The sequence below is a fragment of the Lytechinus pictus genome, chromosome 15, assembly GCF_037042905.1.
Source record: "Lytechinus pictus isolate F3 Inbred chromosome 15, Lp3.0, whole genome shotgun sequence".
Classification (NCBI taxonomy): Eukaryota; Metazoa; Echinodermata; class Echinoidea; order Temnopleuroida; family Toxopneustidae; genus Lytechinus; species Lytechinus pictus.
In genome coordinates this window covers 6,967,941-6,986,626 of record NC_087259.1, presented here as the reverse complement: position 1 = coordinate 6,986,626, position 18,686 = coordinate 6,967,941, and the positions used below count along the sequence as shown (strand labels likewise).

At 35.0% G+C, this 18,686-nt stretch overlaps 1 protein-coding gene across 1 annotated transcript; it reads left to right on the top strand.

Annotated features, from left to right (window-relative positions):
- The first annotated feature begins 277 nt into the window (after nt 1–277).
- LOC135156809 (uncharacterized) lies at nt 278–16,549 on the top strand. Its single transcript, XM_064110357.1, has 6 exons — nt 278–468; nt 8,840–8,918; nt 14,873–14,931; nt 15,390–15,506; nt 15,975–16,097; nt 16,439–16,549. The coding sequence occupies exons 1-6, from the start codon at nt 394–396 to the stop codon at nt 16,493–16,495; spliced, it is 510 nt and encodes a 169-aa protein (XP_063966427.1). The 5' UTR covers nt 278–393; the 3' UTR covers nt 16,496–16,549.
- Nucleotides 16,550–18,686: the final 2,137 nt, after the last annotated feature.

Sequence of the window (18,686 nt, the reverse complement as noted above, 5' to 3'; positions counted from 1 at the left end):
CCAACAGTGTTTATAAGACAGGTAATTATTCATTTCATTGTAATCGATCATACAATATATCGGTAAAAAACTGTGGATTAGTGGATAATTGTCTGGACTTTGAACGAAAAGGTTCGGGTTCGAATCTAACCGCGGTTCTCGAGTCCTTTGGCAAGGCGTTTATCTATATTTGTCACTCTTCACCCAGGTGTATAGTAAATGGATACCAGGGCCCCGTTGCATAAAACTTTTGCCAGACTTATTTTTGCCATAGTTTTTCTATGGCAAAAACCTTAGTTTTTTGCCAGAGTTTCAAATTCGGTCAAAATTTCATGGCAAAAAAACTCTGGCAAACTTTTGCCAGAGTTTTTTAAGTTGCCAGAGTTTTTTAAGACTGAATAAACTTGAACGAGGATGAACGCCGATATCAGCCGATATCGCGATCGGTATCTGCGGCTGCTGAAAAAATCATGGAGACTCCATAGAACGGTAAGCTTGATATTTTTTTAATGAAATGTGTTGATACTTGCTATTTTTATCATTATAGGTCGATTAATTAGTTGCAAAAATATCTGTGTATTGTTTTGAATCCGTGCTCACACCGTGAAAGTGAGATTCACGATTTTTTAACACGTTTGAATCGTTCCATTTTTGTGTCGCAAGCGCCTGCGGGGTCTGCGTCTCGGCCATGTCTATTGCCGCCGGAGCTTCGGCATGGTGATGTGACCGCGCTGGTCGCACTTGGTGCGCCAACAGCTGAAACCACCAACTGCATCGACACGTTTGGAAAGCTTATTTATCGTATTTCTCTTGCTATGATCACACATTCTACATTATGATTAGTATCAGTAAATAAAAATTTCATGTTGTTCAAATCAATTTTTCATGTTAGAATTGAATCACCTTGAACTTTGGAAATTTCCAAAAGCATATATTTTAGCAAGTAATATGAAAATGAGTTATACCTTGGTCACATTTGGTGGCCTTACGGCAAGTCAAAATCAGTCGTTTTATGTATTACTATACGAACCACCTACATGAAGCTGGTACAAGGATGAGTAAAATGGTTGATTTCGACTCGCCATAATGCCACCGGCGAATGTGACCTAGGCATAAGTTGTTGATGTCATTGCCTCATAATTTTGAACAAAAAGTGACAAAGACTACATTCTTCAGGATTGAGAAAGTTAAACTTGAACTTTATTCTCATCTCAGTAGATAGAAGATAATGTTATTCATTCAATACTGCGGTAGAATTTGAACAAATGCCTTGCAATGCAACATAAAAATTTAGGTTTTGAAATCTTGATGGGAATCCCTGTGCAAGAACAGTTTTAAAGTTTATTTATACATGTTCATATTGCAAGTCTGTTATATGATCTGTCAGCATTGTTTGTGGATCTCACACTGGTGTCATTAGCCATAGTTCCAATCTTACGCCATCTGCAAAACATTTTCCAAGGGTACTGTTATGTTGATTTAAAAGAAAAGGGACCTTGTCAACATTCAATCACATCTTTCAATACGCATATAAGGGTATGGGATACTGCATTGAAATTAAAATATGACTTGATAAAAATTATTTTCAATTAAATTAAAAGTATTATAATGGTTCATAACAAGTTCTTTTGACTGTCACTCTGACTGTTCTTAATAAGTGATTGCGAATAAAATTATTTGAAATGTATAATTCAATGACAAATGAATTGTTTAAAAGAGGATAAATTGCGAGAGAAGAGATAGAAAAAGAAAGAAAGTATTAAGAAAGAGACGTCTGAGTTGCGTGACTGTAATTTAATTGAAAAAAGAAAACTGTTCTTAATAAGTGATAAGTTTTTCCCTATTCTCGCTTGCAAATAAAATTGTTTTAAATGTATGATTCTATGAGAAATAAATTGTTTAAAAGAGGATAAATTGCGAGAGAAAAGATAGAAAAAAGAAAGTATTAAGAAAGAGACATCCGAGTTGTGTGACCGTAATTTAATTGAGAGAAGAAAACTGTTCTTAATAAGTGATAAGTCTTCCCCATTCTCAATTGCAAATTAAATTATTTTAAATATATAATTCAGAATTAAATTGTTTAAAAAGGAGAAAGGGAGAGAGAAGAGGAAGAAAAAGAAAGAAAGGAGAATTATTAAGAAAGAGATGTCTGATTTGTGTGACTGATATTTTAATTGACAGTAGAAATAAAATGATTTAACCCTTAGGTCGGCGTCCGACTATAAAAATACAATTGCACCATCCCTCTTGGCCCATAAAGGAAAATATTCTTGATTGTTACATAAAATATTACCAAGAAAAACATCAAGTCTTGTTCGCCCCCCCCCCCCACCCATATAATTGCCACACCTTCAACACTATGGATCTATGTTTTATGAAATTGCTAATTTGGATATTTTGGAAATATTTTTAACATTGCCAAGAAAGCAACAACAACAAAAAAGAACCTTTTTGAAATATTATGGACAAATGTGATACAAAATGTTTTCCTCCACTTTTTCTAACAATATTATAATGTTTTGAATAATGGCATTGAGGAGGGGGTGGTGTGATTGAATTGCATGAATTTAATTATTTGTTCCTTGTCAAATAATTTGGATATACATACTTTCATCCAATGTAAATACAATGTGTAGACCTAGGCTGTTTACCCCCCCCCCCCCCCCCCCTCTTCCAGAATAATCCCCCTCTTGCTATCTCTCTTTCTCTCTCTCTTATTGTATGTTAGATGTTTGGGGACAGTTTCATCCCATCATGGAGGTTATCATTAATTGAGTTTTATTCCTGGGTTTTATAAAGCAACCACAAAGAAAAAAATAAAACATCTCTCAGTTGTCCCCGTTCAGGAACTTTCGATGATGGCTAGTTTTTCTTACTTTATTACATTTTGTTCCCAGCCTTCTATCATATACATGTAGACACAAGTGTGAAATTAAAAAGGAATCCACACAAATTTCGGGTCACTGTATTATATAGTGTAAGTTTTGATAAATATATCAGTCGGATATTTCATTTCCCCTTTTCATTTGTTTACGTGCTCGATCGTCGTCTGTCTTGGACTGGAGCAAGCCGAGCGACGGGAAAGAAAAATAAAAGTTAGGCCTGTTTTGAGTGAAAGATAGACCTCCTCCGGCATGCCCCTTCTTCTCAATCATCACCCAGTTTTTATGACCTGTTAAAGAAAAATGAGACTGGCAAAGGTGAGAAATTAAGATGTCCAATGAGCGCGTCCTAATCTTACTTTGAAGTTCCAACTTATTTTTGCAAGTGTGGGACTGGGCCGTATCGACTGCTGTTCAAGTTTTCCTCGTAAAATTGAACTTGCAGTACAAGTCTGTTCAATCGTTAAAATAAAGTTAGCTCATACTTCGAGTATTTCAGTTGATTTAGGGTAGTATTTCTTGGTATGTCTCGTAGAACTTGTACATATTTGGATTTACAAAGATGGTTAAATGGTAAAAAACAGCAAAAATTGAGGCGGCTTAGGAGGTACTCCAACAACACATCGTTGCATATCGCATAGAGGTTGAACCAGCGGCCAACTCGCCAGCCGGAGGCTCTGGCGATATTCACGGTAGCAAAGAAAAAGAGCAGACTGCCTAAGTTCAAGTTCAACTTTAAAGCCTTATGTTTTGAGTAATTTAAAGTGTTTAGTCCAACTGCATCGCTCTATTCACAGCATAACTTTTCAAAAACACTATAATCATATAGATTTACTTAAACTAGAACTAGATTCTATCTTAGAAGATTTTTATTATTGAGCTGTCACAGGGTTGATAAATTTAAAAAAATGAAACCACCAACTATTATTCCCCCCACTTCACTTAGAATCTAGATCTTCCTAGGCCCTATTTTTACTACATTATATGAAATTTTCTGTAATTACCTTATTGCGTAGCCTATACAAGGCTTATGTCACCCTTCTAATTATTCTTGAAGCCATAGACAGGTGAATACTGTATATGGTACTTGGGACAGATCCTGAGCAGCTGCCTTGAAATAGTTTTGCCGGAGTTTTTAGGACTTTGCCGTTGGTACAGGAGCTACGGCAAAAACCCACTTGATTTGCCGGAGTTTTTTTTAAGTTTTGCCGTAAAAAACTCCGGCAAAGTTTTATGCAATGGATAACTCCGGCAATTTTTTTTTTGCCGTAGTTTCCTGATTTTTTGCCGTAAAAAACTCCGGCAAAAGTTTTATGCAACGGGGCCCAGGTAGGAAGAAATTCCTTGAACGCTCGAGCGGCCGTGCTAATAGTAGCTGTACTGAAGCCGGGGGTAATAAGAATGCACCAGTTAGAATCATCGTATAAAGCGCCATATAAAATGTTGCATATCATTATTATTAATAATTTCGTGTATTTCTTGTATAATAAAAGAGAAGTGCAGATAAATGCCTTGCTATGAAGGTGCAATGACAAGGATTCGAATCCTGAATGTTTTATGTTTTGTCAGGCGATTTAACTACTTGGTCACGGCAACTTCACGATTTTTTTTCTCATACGTGGGATGGGGAGAGGGGTAGCTGGTGCAAAATATCTACAGTGAAAATCGAACTTTCTTGTTTTGTTTTTATAACAAAAATTTGGTTAATACTAATATCTCCTTTCAAACATTACGTAGATTTTCTTGTCATAGCTTTTACAACGAATTGTCAGCTCTTTAATTTCAATGTCAAAAGAAGAAAACTTTTATGGAAAATAATGAAAGAGCATGCAGATTGGAAAAAAAGGGTAGAAAGGATTGCAAAGAGAGACAGAGTTCAAAACAAAACAGGGTTAATGGATTCGTTTGCTTCACTCCCTCGGTTGTGCGTTTCGGACAGAGGATAGATGGAAAAAAAATACTTTGGATCTCCATCTATCCTCGGAGTCCAGATGCTATAGTCATACTGACCAGGAGTCAATATAGAAAAAAGAAAAAGCACTAGTCATAATTCAGCGAAGGGTCGCTAGTCACAATACATGAAGGTGGTAGCCAGGCCGAGGGCTTGGCCCCAGAATTGGTAGGTAAACGTTGCAGGCAAAAAAAAACTAAACAGGGGGCCGGCATTGAGACTGACTAATCGTGAAAAAGACAGTCTTCGGAACTATGCAAACTGATTTGCGATTTGGTGACAACGATTACCTCTGTAAAGCAACGACGTACACTGATGACCGACTGAATCTGGCGCGCTTAGTGCGAATATGCATGGTAGGGGTGAATCATAAAGATGTACATAAAGATGTAGCCCCCCCCCCCCCCCATTATAATCATAATTTGTATCACATCTCTGAATACGGACTTCGATGCATGCGTCCGAGCGTGCAGCGTGCGAACCGAATTCACATACATGCAGAAAGGCGACGCTCTTTGGAACGAAGAGGCGACGAAAAAAAAACAGTTTTTGAACGGTGATAATTTTTTCTTTGCGAAGAGAATTGTGCTATGCATTGAAATCGTAATTTGAGAGTAAAAATGGTGGTCTGCGGGTTATATACGCACCCTTCTAAAAAAAGGCAGAATTTAATTGAAACATGGGTCATTATTCAATAATAATCTAAGATGTTTGCTGCAATTACAATAACAAAAGATTATATAATTATAATCAATGGTCTGCTAATTATAAACTTGCTGGTCGTGCATGAAGATATTTTCGTTTGTCCCAATATAGAGTGCCCTTAGTCTACAGAGTAAAAAAAACCTTGTTTAAGTGTTATACAACACTCTTTGTATATTTTCAACAGTTAAAACAAGTTTTTAGAATACTTGAACCGACTTGCGTTCATTATGAGGGGCATCGGGCCTTATGTCATAGTGATGTAAGGCAAGGACTACTATTCCATGTTCTCTATATTTAAATGTCATTGTTTCAAAAGTTTTATTTCAAATTTTATTTTTCTTTCATGAGGACATAAAACAATATGCTACCTATTATGTTGAGATTACTGCCCAGGGGATGGGTACTTAGGATAAAACCACATATCCCCAATAACTAAGTACATGATCTATGGGAAAGTTGTCCTTGTCCCTTGTCATAATTTACTAACTCATTTGGCAATTTGAAGTCTACATATTCTTAGGGATCTCAATTTTAAAGCAGCCAACTTTCTTATTGCTTGCCCGATTTCTGCTTAGTTTTACCATTCTGTTTTATTCATTTTTCTCCTTTCCAACACAGCATTTTATGAATAAGGCTGGGTTCCCCTTCACTCTAAAAAAATATTGGGTAAAAGTGCTCCATGAGGGTAATTATGTGTCCAACCAACATTGGGCATTTCTTTTGGCACTTTTATTTATCCAGTGTGATGAAAATGTTGCCCATTCTAAAGTAATTGCTGCTTATTTCAACCATACTGGACAATATGCTTCCCGCTTGATTCAAAATACTGCCCTAAATTGGTTGGGACACATAATTACCCTCGTGTTGTTTAAAATTTTACCCAATAATCTGTACAGTGTATAATACATATGATTATGATTGTGATTTTTTTTGAGGGGGGATGCATTATCAAAACAATTTGCTACACTGTTAAAAATGTTGGGCAACATACTGTCTACACAACAATTGGTTTTAAAAAATTCGAATTCTGGGTAGTTTTAAACCAATAATGTGTGCTTTGGGCGAAAACTATACAGTATTGGTTGAAAACTACCCAGAGTTGAATAATATTTTAAACCAATTGTTGTGTGGACAGTATATTGCCCAACATTTCAAGAATGTACCCTTCCTTCTGTCAGTCACGCCCATGAATTATTGGTCTATGTAATCAGTTTAGACATATACAGTACAATGAAAATCATTATCTTGCTAATCAAAGTGATATTGTACGGGAAAGACGAATTAATGTAACCAAGGCATTTTATTATCAACATAACCAGATATAGATTAAGGCTATTTTTTTTATAATAATTTATAAAATGTCTACTAAAACAAAACACATCATATTACCTTCATATTGACTTTATTCCAATGTATGATGACTCCAATCAATGAGGAAATTGTACATTATATTTTATTAACAATTTGCTTGCAGTGGAAATCCGCCCGTTATGATTATTATACATGCATATCCAGTATGTATTCCAACAGAACGGCGCTGTATACAGCATAATTTTTCCGCAAGTAAAGTGAAATGGACTTTGATCATCGAATACCTTGTTAACAAAGAAAACTCAAATGCGATGCGTGGAGTATGAGCCAAAAATTTTGAGGGGGCTCTATACAGCGTATCATGTAAAAATTAATAAGAAGTTGCGAGCGAGCGAAGCGAGCGACCAAAAATTTCAACATTTTTATTACTAAAATCAAAGTTTTTTTTATAGATTTTGACATAATTTTTTTCAAAAATAATAGGCCTATATTTCACCCTTATCCCTTTCCTTTTCTCTCTTTTTTTTCTTGGTCGTGAAAATAAGGGGGGCAAAACGTCGATGTCCTAACATTCATTTCTAAGATTTATTCTTATAAAAAAACAACATAACAAGTGTAATTATCTTATAAGCCCTATTTAAATAGTGCGAGCTGCAATTTTTTTTAATTTTATGTATATATTTTAACCTGAAAATTGACTATTCTGGGCAATGTTCGTGAACCTGAACAAGATGCGTATGTAACTAGATAATTACTGCGAGCGCGAAGCGCGAGCAGAAAGTTTTAATATGGTTTCTGGCTTGATCGAAAAGGGACCTGTTAAGGAGGTTTTGCAGTTAGCCATTAAAACGATGAATATTTCAAGTATTAAATAATGCGAGCGCGAAGCTGAATTTCTTTTGACATTCTGACCTAAAAAAATGACATTCTTAGCACTTTTTGTAATCATTAACGGTAAAGGTATAAAACCAAACGATTGATGCGAGCGTGAGCTGAAAAAATGAGATTTCAGATCTGAAAATAGGACACTCTAATCATGTTTTGTAAATCATGAAAAAGGATGGGTAATTTGGTTTCTTCCTACATTAATTATGCGAGCGCAAATCAAGTGCCTGGGATTAACCTTACTTTATATAAAACTCATCACCCTTCCATCAAAGTCAAAAGATAAAGTATGTAAACATTGAGAAAAGATTGAGGGAAGCAAAGAAATGTAGACCACGGCCCGGTAACACAAAGAATTTACACTTGATAGTGAGGTTCATGTTACGATTGATCATACACAATAAGCAATGCAATCAAATATACAAACCAGCTCTAAAATCAATCGCTACGCATAATGTTACATGGCTCTATAAATGTGTTCAGCATTGTAATTGTCCGTTCATTTATAACACAGATGAGAACAACAAAACGCGCTACTATAGTCTCATTTGAAGACCCTGTTGAGGTTAGACGAGGAGTAATCAATAACATTCTTAATATCTATCTCGTTTAAGATAAGGCATCCATCTTCTCGAGCACCCCCCCCCCCCCCCCCCACGATCTTCATCATTCTTCCTGTCTTGGGTTGGACTTTTATGTTATAGATTGATTAACAAATCGATTATAAAACAAACTGCGATTAAATAGTAAGCTTCTGGAATTATATTGTTTTGTTTGGGGGATATAAATAATTAATATTCAATTAATAATCTATACTTTATTCAAAGTATTTCAGTCATCAAAGCAAAATTTATCAAAACAAATATCGATTCCATAAATTTGAAATTAAATTTGACGTCAAAGTATTAACCAGCTCAGGTTGCACATGATGATACAATGTTATAAATTAAACACCGTGCTTGTAAAAAAGGTCTATGTACATAGAGATATCATGAAGCTATTTACAGCCCGATGGAATTGTATATCAAAGATTAAACACTTGCGACCCGCTCAAGTGTGACCAACCAACCCTTCCTTTCCTACATATTAATATTGAATATTTTGCGCTAATTTAATATCATTTCAGCAAAACACTACTAGTACTTCTTGTTGGGAAATTCATTTACCTCTTTCATCTCGCGGGAAACCAATCGATTCATCCTCAGGTAAGTAAGTACTCCACCTGTTATTTTTATTGTTGTTTTTCTCTCATCATTTAGATTTTTATGAATTTCAATCTGTGTTAGAGACAAATTGCAATGTTCTTCGTTGTCATCATCATTTCATATTTTTTCATTATCAATTACCGATGTACAAGTGTATAATGTGATATTATGTGATACTTGTTTTTGTGATTTGCTTGCTATAATTTCACCAAAACGGGGGGATCGATCTTTTCAACATGCTGGGCCTTTCCTATGGAATAAACTGCCAAATAGAAATCCGCAATATTTCTTGTCTCACCACTTTCAAAAGTTCTCTTAAAACCTGGTTATTCACGCAAGCTTTTAGGTAATTATTATTGTACCCCTCTTTTTAGTAGGTTTTCTTTCTTCCTTCCTTTTTTTTTCCTTTTCTTTTCTTTTCTTTATTGCGCCATGAGCATCTTTTTATGATGGATACCGGCGCATTAAAAATGTTCATATTATTATTATTATTAAAACAAGTGTTAGCAAGAAGCATGCATAGCCTAAATAAACAAGGTCTCTATTTTATAATTCAATGAACCTAAAAGATAATTCTAAACAGTTTCTTTAAGCATGATAAGTGAGGTATTTTTAAAAATATTTAAAAAAATTTGTTTGAAAATCAATCAAGTAAAACCTTGTAATGAGTTAAATTTTATTTTCATTTTCTGTGAATAGAAGGGTACATTTGTAGCCTAAAGTATGACAAAGATTATGATCATGATTTAATTACGAAATAATTGTGATAATTATACATCTTTCTCAAAAAAATCTTTTCTCTTCACACTTTGTGTTTTTACGGACTGACACCCCAATGTAAATGATTACTCAAAACATTTTTTATGATATATATTGTAAACAATCATTGAGATATAATGGTTGCTAGTTGTAATGGAAATAATCAATTTTTGTCAAATAAATATTGGTTGAAAAAAACAAGGATCAATTTTGCCGTACTCCTATTTAGGAAAAAAGTATGAAAGTTTTTGAGAAAACTTGATTAACAGAGAAATATCAAACTCAACCTTGATCATGAAATTTCATTTTTGTAAAGAATGTTTATTCGTGTGAAATAATGATACATTTAGGCCTACAAAGGCCTGAGAGATTAAAAAAATATCTTCTTATTAATAAAATCATTGCAATTAATTATTTTTTTAAAAGTTTTTCTTTTCCCTCCGATAGGGCATACATTTGCATAAACATTTTAACAATGATATAATTGACATAATACAACAGAAATACAAATCGAGGTCCGGAAATCTTATTACAAAATGTAAAGTACTTTTTCGAAATTTACCCATTTTTTATCAAATTTATGTGTTTTGTTTTCCATAATACTAATTTGCCTCTCATTTTTGTAACATTTTCTTATATGTTGTTTAATTTTCTCAAAAGTAGGTATGGTATTTTTCACACGAGCAGGGTATACTTGTTGTTTCGTCCAAATTATTAAACAATTTAAAGCATCGTTTCTTTTTTCTATGAACAGATGAAACCAAACAAAACATGTACAGCAGAAAAAAAAATATTCTAAAGCTTGTTAAATTGTATAACCAGTCTGTAAATCGTTCCCAGATAAGATTTACCACATGACATTGATAAAAAAAAATGTAAAGTGTTTTCTTCTTCCCTTCCACAAAAGAGCACTTTCCATCTACAATTATTTTCATCTTTACAAGATACTTATTCAAATATAATATCTTATTTAGTAGTCGGTACTGAAAGTACCTCATTGTAGTATAAGTTGTACATCGAAACATCATTTTAAAATAATTGTTCATATCTCTGGTGTCCATCGAAATGCCATTGACAAGCCATCTATTACACAGTTTAATCAAGTTGTCATCATTTTCTTTTAACATGATATAATATACATGTCTGCATCCTTTTTTGTCCTTCAGTAAATGTGAGATATAAGCAGGGCATAATGGTTCATTAGATTTCATATTACACGTATTCAACTGAGCTTTATACTTACATTTAATAATCTGACATAGGGCAATATAATGAACAAACTGAATTTTGATTGAAAATCTTTTTTCACACTCTTTTCTTTCCAAAAGTTTTCGATTTTCGTGTAATTAATCGTTAATTATTAGTTTTAATATTACCAATTAAATTTAATAATTGATTTTAATAGTACCTATTAAATCTTACCGGACTTTTGAAATGAAGATATAATGAGGTATATGTAAAGGTTGATTATTCATTTTTTTCATAGATTCAAGAGACTTTGAAACAAAATGTCCGGTGTTAGCTAGCAGAATTACATCATTTACCACCACATGTGAAATCATTTACAACCACATGTAAAATGAGAGTGAAACGTAAATAAACTCCAAGGGTAATCCGTGACAGACTTAAGTTTTCGCAATAATGTTCTGGTTGAGAATAAAACAAAGTTATTGCCCTTTATAACATTATCTCACAATAAGTATCGGACCGGTATGGTATTGAATTTAATTCAAGTAGGAAAGGCTTTATTTGATAGTCCAGTTCACCGTGAAGTAGAACAATGCGCATTGATTCTAGTTCAGGTGTAGTAAACAGTACATTGTAATCAACCGCTTACCAGTCAACTAGACTTACTGCATCGTACCGTAAAATGTCAATTTTGACGAGGTTGATCATAATCATATAATTTCATGTTGGTATAGATGTCCCTATATGGATCCGTGATTCGTTGAAGCATGGAGCGCTTGTAAATATCCCCCTCACTAAGGTTTGGGCCACGTAGCGGTCAGGTGAAATACACCAGTTGTTCACAAATAATAAAAATACTTTCATAATGCCTTAACATCTCACCGCTATATGAGAAGTTTGATTGTCCAAAATAATAGAAATATCAAAGACTTACACTTGAATTTAAAACAAAACTGCCAGTTGATACAAAGCTGGCAGAACCAGTTGGTATCTCAAAAGCTGGCAAAACCAAAACTCGAAGAAACTCTCCTCAATGAGGGCCTGATAGTTTCCTCTGCATAAATCAGAATGGTCCCTGCTTTCTGTGGAGATCTCTCCAGCACATCCAATATGCCCGACATAGCTCCACACATATATACCTACATGACCTATAAAAGTCGTGCAGTCAACCTAGAGTACTAAGTGGAGGAGTTGATTTGCATAACAAAGATCAAGTGCAGCTCCTTTCAAATGGACCAAGAAAATTCAGGGTAGATGAAAAAGTAATTATTTCAGGGCACTTTGGCGAGGCGTTTATCTACATTTGCCACTCTCCACCCAGGTGGATTTTGGAACCCCACCTATTTTTTTTGGGGGGGGAGGTCATAATTAAAAGAAGGCTTACTAGGCACAAGGGTAGCAAGTGGGGGTGGGAGCTTGACCTCATAATCGAGAATTGGTAGGCATGCGTTGCGCGCAAAATGAAAAAAATAAGGGGGGGCAATCAGACTGACTAATCATGAAAAGAGCGGTCTTTTGAAGTAGACAAACTGTAATTTGGTGATAACGAGGGCCTCTGTAAAAAAAACGATGTACATTGCTGACCGGTTGGTTCTGGCGCGCTTAGTGTGAGTAGGGGCGAATCATAGAAATGCATTGTAATCATGGAGATGTTTTATACCAATGATTATAATACATTTCTGTAGGGCAAAGGTGGTCCTCGGTGAGTGCGTGCGAGCCGATTTCAGTCACAGAAAATTCGACGCAATTGCCACTTTATTATCAACACAGGCCACTGGCGTAAATCCCGGGGGGATGGGGGGATATATCCCCCCCCCCACTTTTTGAGGAGGGGGGGATGGCCTGTACAAATATCCCCCCACTTTTTACGAAAGAAATGAAAAAAAATCAAAGAGATAATTGTTTAATTGGTGAAAATTCTTCCTAAAATACCGCTTAACAAATAAAACAATATTATTGAATCATAAAATGCAAATTAAGAGCCAGTTCACCATTTCCAAACGAAATACTTATGTCCTTATTATAACATTGAAGAGAAACCCCCGTTTCTTCCAATTCATCAATGTTGGGGTCTTTGGGAAGGGATTAAGATGGAATGTCAAAATTTTTTAAATGTAATCTCTAATAAAACCATTAAACCATCATGGGGTAAAAAAGATAATAATATTGGAGGGGTATTTGCCATATGGACATACAGTGGCGTAACTACGGGGGGCATGGGGGGCACATCCCCCCCATCGGCTGACAAAAAAAAAAACGGGGAAAGGGGAAAAGGAGAAAAGAGGGAGAAAGGAAGAGAAACGTAGTGGGAAAGAAAAAAATATTATTCATTATAATGTTATAATGTTATATTATATTATAATTATGTTATGTTACATTCAATAAGAAACATATTTATCATAACTTTATGAAACATAATTTGCCCAGGGCCTACGTCTTCATGGTTCCTGGTGCTCGCATTGTCTGTTTAAAGTGATATATAATCCTGTTGTACTAAAACATCCCGTTTTCAAGTCAATATAAACCAAATATATTTCCTAGCACTTGAGTTATCATTGTTTTATGTAGTGACATATGCTTCTTTTTCACGACTCAAAAAGTGATTGCCCAATGTTAAGGTCTTCGTATATATGAAACATTTCCTGTCCGTAATTACGTTCGTATTAGTGGATTGGTGAGATATGTCTGCTTTTCATAAATTCCTAAAATCAGTCCTTAAAATGTCCCTTTTGATCTGAATATCAAAAATTTTCAGCTCGCGCTTCGCGCTCGCATCATTTGGTTAATGAAATACGTATGGTCCTAGTTAATTCTTACAAAAAAACCTTAGAATGCCCCACTTCAGGTCTGAATTATCTAAATTTTCAGCTCGCGCTTCGCGCTTGCATTGTTTAGCGAGACAGGTACCTATCATGATTACACAAATTTGATTATAATGTCCCTTTTTTGGTGTGAATATAAAAAAATTTCAGCTCGCGCTTCGCGCTCGCATTATTTGATCAGTGAGATACATATCAGTTTAATGACATTGTCCTTAAAATGTCTCTATTAGGTCAGTATAACTGGCAACTGAGCGCGCTCACTAGCGCACTCACTCAGTGATTCAAAAATTTTGCTGGTGCCCCCCCCCCCCCCCCATGCCGTGACCCACGGTACGCCACTGTGGACATATCAATGGCAATTCCTTGCATATCTAAAAACATGATTGCAAAAAAATGCCAAAATATTTCAGTCATCCCCCCCCTCCCATCAACACGGATTTACGCCAGTGACACAGACAAACTTATTCTATAATATTCTCCAAATGTATACTAAAACGAGGAAATTGTATTACCTTTATAATGAATTTATTCCAATGTATGATGACTCCAACAAATGAAGAGATTGTATATTAAACATCAACAGTCTGCTTGCAGTGGAGATGATTCCGTTATGATTATTATACATGCATAATACAGTATGGCATATACATAGGACCGCGCTGTCATATTGAACAACATAACTTCTACAGCTAGCATGACCAGTACAATCATTTGGACTTTGATCATTATTTTTATACCCTCATAACAGACAAAAAATATCAAATATGAACGATTCAGTATTGATTCGCCCCGTAGACTCTTATAAAAGGCAAGAAAAGAAGAATAATAAAACCACCGTCTACTGGTAGTGTCGTCTACTGTATAAAGTTCCCTGATTTTGATTGATTTTCTATTTTATGTAAATTGGGAAAGATTAGAGAAAAGACAAATTGACAAGAAACAAAATAGAAGACCAACAATATTTCACTTGGTAGCCGGCTAATAACCCTTTTTAAAAACGTTTAGTAGAAATTTAGCTATGATGTGGTGAGAAGAAAGCGAATAAATTTGCGAGGACAGATATATGCATTATAATGGCAGAAATGTATTTTTATGAGTTATTTAATGTATATTGTATATTCTGGAGAATAAAAAACCAAATTGAAGGACAATTTCAAAATTGATTTTTCTCTACTTCATTCATAGGAATGTCAACTCAGCATCGTGAAACCTACCACAATGACAGAGAGAATGACGGAAATAAGGTAAGAAAATAGGTATTTTATAATCAGACAATGAGAGTATAAGGCAGTGATTTAAAGTATCTGATATAATTATTTAGTCGTTGAAAGATCACTTTAAGCGTACTGATTTTGACATAATATTTAAGCTTACATGACTATTGTCCTGTTGGCAACCATTCACAAACTAAGGCAAGTTGCCTTGGCCGAGTGGTTTAAGGCGCCCAACTACGCTATGAAAGTCCAGGGTTCGATTCCCGGCACATCCCTTGACCCGAGGCACTTATCTACACTGCTCTTTAATCCTGCATCAAATGAAAATGTTTATATATTATTTATAACAACGTATGGACTTGTTTAAAAAAATCATTCAATTGTTAAGTGAATTTTGTTTCATGTAAGATTTGTCGATGATGAATATTGGAATATATTTTATCTATCGTATTATTTGTTTGTATTTTTCTTTATTTCTATTTTGTTAGATATCAATGAAGGGTCCAGGGTTTTGTCTAGAAATCGATCCATCCAGGTTAACAAATATTTCCTTTTCATACCTGAATCAAAATGGAATAAAGAAACAGATAGTGTTGGATATCAGAGTGAGTATATTAGTAAAAGTGGATGCTTAAATTACTTTGATATTATTCAAAAATGTTAAAGCAAATAATACCATACGGGATAATATTGTAATATCGAACAAATAAAAAACCGCCGGATAGAAATAAAACTTGAAGTAAAAGGTTGGTAAATGTGAATGCTGCCCTCTGTATGTTGTTTTTAAACGAAGTGCCACACAGAATATGCTTATCGAATTTTCATTTTCAGTTTATCATTCCACATAAGTATGCAAACCTTATTAAGTATGTTAGAAATCATCTTTGGTCTATACTTTGCAATGGTTATCAACTCTGTATAGGCCATATGCATGAATACTATATCATTTCAAATTTTACCTTTTTGTGAAAGCTAAATGATGGGGAAAATGAAATAAAGTAACATTTTCTTACTATGAAATAGTTTTCTCTCCATCTCACCATTTATTTTGCAATTCCCCCACACTTCTAAAGGACGAAAAAGAGGTCTTGACAGTCGGTGTACAGCCTCAGGACGAAAGAAACATCGAAGTGGGACTAGGCGCTGCTCTGGAAAGTTCGGGGTCGGAGACACGCGATGAAGAAATGTCCGAGATAGTGAGTATACGCGCTTACTTATTCAATTTTCTCCCTCCCCTTCATTATCTTCATCTGTGTGCGTTTGTGTGTGTGTGTGGGGGGGGGGGTGTGGTAGCCAATTTCAGCCAACGTAAGTAAGCGAGGACAAATACAAATTCATGTAAATGTGCATGTGGCATTGTGTCCAGAAAATGTTAAAAACTTAATTTTCGAGAACATGGTTCTAAAATAATATTGGAATATCATTTATTTAAAGATATTCCAAATCAAATTCTACACAACGATAGTGTAAGCATGTTGTAACTTGAATAAATCTTATTCTCAACCTAAATACTTTTCTCATTTCTCATTTATTATAGGGACCACTGCGATCTGATGAAGGGAGGCAAGTTTCTCTGGGATTGCCAGAGGAGTGATCACGGAACATAATTAGCTTGGAGGGGGAGGGGACAGTGTAGGGGGGGGGGTAGAGTGAATGGTAAGACAATAGATCTGATGAAGGAAGGCAAGTTTCTCTGGGATTGCCAGAGGAGTGATCACGGATCATAATTAGCTTGGAGAGGGGAGGGGAGGGGACAGTAGGGAGGGGGGGGGGTAGAGTGAATGGTAAGACAATAGATTGGATGAAGGGAGGCAAGTTTCTCTGGGATTGCCAGAGGAGTGATCATGGATCATAATTAGCTTGGAGAGGGGAGGGGAGGGGACAGTAGAGGGGAGGGGGTAGAGTGAATGGTAAGACAATAGATCTGATGAAAGAAGACAAGTTTCCCTGGGATTACCAGAGGAGTGATCGCGGATCATAGTTTGCTTGGAGAGGGTATGGGCGGGGTAGGGGTTAAGGATAAGGCAATCCTGTACCATCCAAAAGGCATATCTTCACATTTTTCTGAAATAGACGCCTGAAATGCTTTATTATAATCTTCTTGTGCTTCATTTGACCACATTTCCCCCTCCCCCCCCCAAAAAAAAAAAAAAATGAATAAATAAATAAATAAATTAAATAAATAATATATCATAAAAAAAGTTATCATCCCTGTCGCCGGTTAAAACAATGATTTTTGTTTTGGGGTGTTTATCAGGGGCTGTAACAGGTTATCTTAATGGGAAGGGGCTCCTCAATTCAAATTTTGATTTTCATTCTATTATTCATTTCCAATTAACATTAGAAATGTATATAAATTAATAAAATCTGCTTGTTTGCATTGTTACACAACTGAGAACAAGATGAATTTAGAAATATTTATTTCTCGGTTTTTTAATTATAAATAACGTCAATCAATCATCATACATCTTGTATATTGAGATGTAATATCTGATGAAATACGGGGATCCACAAAACAGCATAGTGTGTATAATAATGTGGACCCACGCAAGAAACAAAGCATTTTTGAATTGCTTGACCCAGAGCAAGAACAATGGGGGGGGGGGTTCCATCAGCTGATAAAAAAGTCTGAGACCGTTGTACCTAAATGTATCTTTGATTTTAAAGTACTCAATTATATGTTAATTGTTAAGTCTTTCATTATAGAACTCTTTCATTTGTATCTTCGATTTTCAGTTACCTGCCTAAAAGCCTGGTAAACTCAGCTCAATATCATTCATATTTGTAATGTATTATAAGAATTTGTAATGTATTATAAGAATATCTTACTCATATTCGCGTAGTGACAGTTAAGATGCTCTATATTAATTATGAACATACTTTGTTGTATTTCTGTATATACTCGAGACATATGAAAGGATTTTTTTGTAACCTGATTAATTTGATCATGTTTATGTTTGGTTTGGAAAGATAAAGACCGGTGTCAGAATTCTTAGATTAAGGAGAAGCAGGGGAGGGGTAGGATCGCTATCTAAAGAGGGGTATGATGTAGATAATGCCAATTCATTATGATATAAATAAGGAGTCGATGGGATGGGGTAAACTATAATTTACCCCCCCCCCCCCCCACGGATTTTCGCCGGTGTTCGATTGATGCGATACCAATTGATACGATTTTGATTCACATGATAATTATGTGGGGGGGGGATCAGTTTTCCACCACAATACAGTTGTCAACAAATTACATGAATATTCATAATTATTCAACTACTTTGATATGTGTATTGAAATGGTATATTTCATATGCAATTCAAAGTGGAGTTTTGAATAATTACTTTTGAAACATGCTACAATTATTTGTGTTCTTATTGTGGAAATAAATAAAATGAAATGAAATAAAGTGAAATTGATTTAGGCTTAAAATGGTGGGAGCATGGTTATTATCCCTCATTGTGGTGCCGCGACTGATATTATATAACAAAGACTGAAATGAAATTGTTTTGTATAACAATGCCTGAAATGAAATCATATTTTTATAACATTGCCTGAAATGATATAACAATCAAATAATATTTTCAGTTAGTGATCAATAAATATATAAAGTCATTGTAAATTCAATCCTCTTGTGTATTCCATGTGAAATTCTGAAGAAATATTCTGTTATATTGTGGTAAATGCCCTGACAGCTGTCGTTTAAATTGTCACTTGGCCGGTATGTTTGTATATCGATCGTGGCTGACAACCAGAAATGTGATGACGATGATGAAAGTGATGATGATGATGAT

Coding starts and splice junctions, on each gene's coding strand:
- LOC135156809 (XM_064110357.1), top strand. CDS start 394: ATGAACGCCGATATCAGCCGATATCGCGATCGGTATCTGCGGCTGCTG. Junction 469..8,839: donor CATGGAGACTCCATAGAACG/GTAAGCTTGATA, acceptor ATATCATTTCAG/CAAAACACTACTAGTACTTC. Junction 16,098..16,438: donor ATGAAGAAATGTCCGAGATA/GTGAGTATACGC, acceptor CATTTATTATAG/GGACCACTGCGATCTGATGA.